We start from the raw sequence: 5,000 nt of genomic DNA, 5'->3' as shown, positions 1-5,000 counted from the left end.
GTAAAATTTACATATCAAGATTTGATTTCATAATAAAATTTATAATTATATCTAATCAATTTAGTTGTTCGTATTGTTTGAAAAATAAGATATGTCAATTTTAATTGAGAATAGGAAAAAAATATAGCGGAATTTTATTAGAAATAACAGTTTAATAAAAAAATTAGAAAAAATATATTATACTTTGATTAGGAATAATATTTTTAATAATATGTCATTTTGAATAGGATAAAAGAAGATACGTCCATTTTAATTAGGAATAGGAAAAAAGAATATAATGAAATTAGGAACAATTATTAATTGTTTGAAAAATAAGATACGTCTGTTTTAATTAAGAATAGAAAAAAAATATAGTGAATTTTTATTAGGAATAATAATTTAATAAAAAATTAGAAAAAATAATATATAATATAATTTGATTAGGAATAATTTTTTTTTAATAATATGCACGTTTGAATTGGAAAAAAGAAGACATGCCCTTTTTAATTACAAATAGGAAAAAATAATATAAGGAATTTTAATTAGAAAAAAATTATTTAATAAGAAAATTTAAAATATATATAGAGTATATTATAATTTTATTAGGAATATTTTTTTAAATAATTGATAGAAAATTGATTAGGAATAAAATTATTATATTAGGGAAAAGTAATTGGTAAAATTTTATTAAGAATCATTATATTTTTATTATGTTTTGATTTCCTAATTAGAATAGGAAAAAAAATAATATCATTGACTTAAAATTATAATTTGAAATTTCATTAAATTCAAAGTTCTAAAATACATGTGTCAAATTACTATTCGTTAATAAAATGCCATGTGTCGAATTTTGATTTAACAATAAAATTTGCAATTGAATTTGTAATTAAAGTAAAAAATTTAAAATTGAAAAGTCTCTATGGTCTATACATGGGTCAAAAATATTTAAAAGAGGGGAACGCATCGTTTTGCCCTTTATGAATATCCATCCACAACTCAATTGCAAAGTTGTAAGACAAGAAAGGAAGCCACGGATTTGTTCAAATAAAAAACAGTAAAGAAAAAGTAAAAGGTCATGAATTGAACACCGAGCATCTGTGAGTAAGAATAATGGCTTTCTTGTAAACCTAAAAAATCATCTCAGCATAAAGAACATCATCACAAGAGCTGATAAACGTTTGTGATATGCACAAAGAAGAAACACATGTACACGCCAGGATTAAGAATCAAGAAAAACGCAAAAAGCAACTCTCATACATACTATTTTATTCATTCATACAGAAATGAAGAAAAATAATCCTGATCATAGACCAGTACTGCTGTTAAACTTTGATCTCTATAATCTCCCCAATAGGTTGACGGCATATAGGACACTTGTTTGATTGAATCCTCTAATTCTTTTGCACAGTCACGGCACATACACTGACCAAAAAATACATACAATGACTCATTAGAAGCAGCATCACATACTACTAGTTGTCAAAAATGCGCTTTTTGCACGTAAAAACGTACACAACATACTGATATATTGACACAAAAGAAAGATTATTCTCACCATGTGACGGCAAGGTAGGATAGCGGTGTCTTTAGGTTCAGTCATGCAGATTACACACTCCTTTCCTGGCTCGCTGTCGTCGAATTGTTGTGCTTCAGAGCCTCCCAATCCGTATATCTCACGTAGCTCATATCGGGTTCCTTCTATCCATAATATCTGTTTTATTACTCTAACTTGGAAAACATCATCGTTGTTTTTGTCTAAACGGCTTGGGTAATCTGCATTTGAGTTGAAGTGCCTTGCTCAGGAAGTTGAGTAAGATGGTCATCTATGTAGCATGTTTCGGCACATACTACTAAAGGGAATACGTCTTCTGCTTGTGATGGTTTTGAGAGCTCGTCCAGCTCGAAAAACCCCAGGTCGATTCCTGTACCTGACGGCTGACGGAATTTCTGTCCGGGTCCTTTCAGAAAAGGAATTTTCACTGGCATTAAGACTTCGGGAAATTCAGGAACGAACTTACATTCTGATTCTTCTCTGGCAAAGTAAAAAATCGTAATGCTGAAAATAGAAAAACAAACCAATCAGACAGTTTATATATCTTGCTTCCCAAGTTGTTTCGTACGGGACTGCTCTAATCTACATTAGTTATATAGAAAAGCAGGATTCTCATCTTATAGTCATGGGTTATCAAAAGTTCAAAATGATGTCTCATCACTTTTTGAAATTGTGGTATTTGCCGATCCCATCAATGAGAAACTAAAATTCCTAATTGAATTTCATTAATTGGAAGAATTTAAACATGGAAATTGATGCTTATACTAGACAGATTGCTAAGTCAAGCTGCATAATCTAACTAGAGAGTTCCTAAGATTGAGGCTTAAGAAACAAAGCCAGAATGTATGAGGCTGAGAATATAACATATGTCACACAACTAAACTGCAGCTCTCAGCTTCCTATAAGAAATTTATAGACATATGTGGTGTTATGCAGGGAGTTCTAATAACAGCCATCAGCATTCCACAGAGATGAACCGAAAATAACAATCAATACAAAGCACTCCTCTAACTTTATATATTCACTTGCTGCTAATTGCTAAAGCCCATTGTTACAACTCACTTGTTCTTTTTCAACTATTACTTGACCCAATATATTGTACTAGTACAAGATTTCCAAGAGTTGTGAAAAATTCACTTCAGCTAAGCCAGACTACAGTGTAATGGCTACATTTAGACTCTAAACAACAGCAATTGCCTGGATTCATTCGAACACAAGCACATTGAAAGATAAAAATCAAAGCGAAAAAGTTCACTGAATGTCACATAAAGCTTAGGACAAGAGCATAATACGATACGAGCAACACATCCACCTATCAAATCTGAAGAGTGTAAAACAAAAAATTAACAGCTCAGAGATAATGATGTAACCTCAAAATCAAAACCCAACACAACAATCACATCGAACACTGAATTCCCCTAAAACAAAGTCAAAGATTGAACAATCAATCATAATTTGACTCACCTTCCATCATACATGGCATCGAAAACGAAAGAAACCAAGAGATGATCGGGGTTGTGCTCATCAACTTCAAGCCTAAGTGAGTTTTTATGTACATTCACATCACTCCTGACCTTCTTAGTGCTCTGATGCTCTACATAAGGCGCCGGATGGGGGTTTTGGAGGGGTCCACAAGCAGCGGGAACGCTCGAATTGGGGCCCACCCTTGGGCCTGATAAGGGTAGCCAGTTGTGACTAGAATAATTATCATAGTTATTATACCTGCCACCATTGATGGGGTTTGCGTAGCTGTAAGCTGTGGCGGTGTTGTAATAAGAGGGAACTGGCGGAGGAGGAGGAGATATGAATACGACGGCGGCGGCGGCGGTGGCGGTGGGAGGAAAGAAGGATCGGTGTTGTGGTGGTAGTAGTAATACGGCGGTGGCGGTGGGTGGTTGTGATGATGGTAACTTTGTCTCCGTCTGTTATGGTTGCTGCTGCTAAGAGAAAGACCCATTTTATAGAGAGAGAGAGAGAGAGAGAGAGAGGGGAAAGATAATTGCTTTTACAGCTTTGTTGAATAGTAGTAAAATCAAAGCAAACTCGAAGCCTTTTCTTTTCGTTTGTGTGTTGTTGAAGAAAGAGTCTGGTAAATGAACGAAGAAGCTTTCTTTTTGACTTGATTTTTTTATCGGTTTTTCTACATGTTTTGGTCTGTAATAAACAAACAGTGTTTAATCTCGAAAAGCCCTTTGGTTGTGGTCCAAAAGCCTTTGATTATTTCTCGTCAATAGCTAGCCAAACCAGCGTGGACATTTCTACATCATGATATCGGGAGAGTTTACTTTGGTAGTGGATCGGTAGATTGATCTTAAAAAAGAAAAATTATACTTTTTTTTTTAAATAAAAGTTATAATTTCATTGATATTTTGTTAAAGAAGTACAAGAGGTTACAATTCGATACAAGTTAGCTAAGCCTAAACAAAGATAATAACATACTATGAAGTTGTCGTGTAAAAATAAAAACATTAACGATCCACAGCTCCATTGAATTCGAATCATTGAAAGGGAAAATTGCGTCCAAAGGAAGTAAGTCCAATACAATGCGAGAAAACCCAAATCGAATGGGAGACAACAACCAAGTGTACCAACACAGATCCGCAATTTAAAATTAATCACAATGCTAAATAGTCTATAATCTCTAACTAAGAAGTAATGACAGAAAGACACTTAAATCCTACACCAACGACACAATTGTCGTCATCTGAGGAGCGAGTTAAATCTCTCAATACACAGAGATATACTAGACTGAGCAAGACAAATAAGATAAACCTAAAGCAAACACCTCACGGCCAACAAACAACCCGAATTGGCCGAAACTCAACCGCTAGTCATCGGAATAATTAAGGAATCGACTTAAATAGCCTTCCGGATCATACAGAAGACCAAAAAGAGATGAGATAGCCACGGATTTTTGGCCGCCGCCCAAACACCACTAGCCACCATACCAGAATCGGCCCCACACGTCGAAAATTGGGAAAGACACCGAACATGGCAGGGAATAGACTTTACCCATATCTCAAGATTGTACAGAGAGTTTGGAGAAAGCCAACACCCAAACCCGATGGTAGCCGCCCAATCGCCGGATCTCAAGTTGAAATTCGTCGAAGAATAGGTAGGGAAAGGGTACATGAGATCTGGAGGGTGAGGATCCAGTGTAAAACGAGTAGGAGTTGACGAGAGCCGGCCGAAATAACTGAAATTAAACAAAGGAGGCCCCACAGCCACCGGAGATAGGCGGACGATGGTATTTTTTCTTTGTTACTTTTGAAGATAGAGTGAAGATTGTTTTTTTTGATAAAGGAGGAACAATTTATTATTAAAAATACTTAGTGGCTGAGTCCAGTCGTGTCAATTAATCAATAGCCCTCGAATGAAAGACCTAGTCCTCCAAACTAGGTAAAAATCGTTGGTACGATTAAAAAACATCGTCCACGACCGGACTTCTAGAGCAAATTACAGAAAGTCT

The 5,000-nt window shown here is 35.0% G+C and overlaps 1 protein-coding gene across 1 annotated transcript; it reads right to left on the bottom strand.

Annotated features, from left to right (window-relative positions):
* Positions 1 to 1,301: 1,301 nt before the first annotated feature.
* LOC139884788 (probable E3 ubiquitin-protein ligase LUL4) lies at positions 1,302 to 3,488 on the bottom strand. The gene is given in 7 exon segments (XM_071868770.1): positions 1,302 to 1,370; positions 1,372 to 1,401; positions 1,535 to 1,740; positions 1,743 to 2,035; positions 2,996 to 3,203; positions 3,261 to 3,330; positions 3,333 to 3,488. Coding segments are annotated over 7 exon segments (1,032 nt in total).
* Between the last annotated feature and the right edge of the window lie 1,512 nt (positions 3,489 to 5,000).

The sequence above is a fragment of the Rutidosis leptorrhynchoides genome, unplaced genomic scaffold (genome assembly GCF_046630445.1).
Source record: "Rutidosis leptorrhynchoides isolate AG116_Rl617_1_P2 unplaced genomic scaffold, CSIRO_AGI_Rlap_v1 contig600, whole genome shotgun sequence".
In the NCBI taxonomy this organism is placed as follows: Eukaryota; Viridiplantae; Streptophyta; class Magnoliopsida; order Asterales; family Asteraceae; genus Rutidosis; species Rutidosis leptorrhynchoides.
Note: the sequence above shows the minus strand (reverse complement) of the source record. Positions and strands in the feature narration are given on the sequence as shown.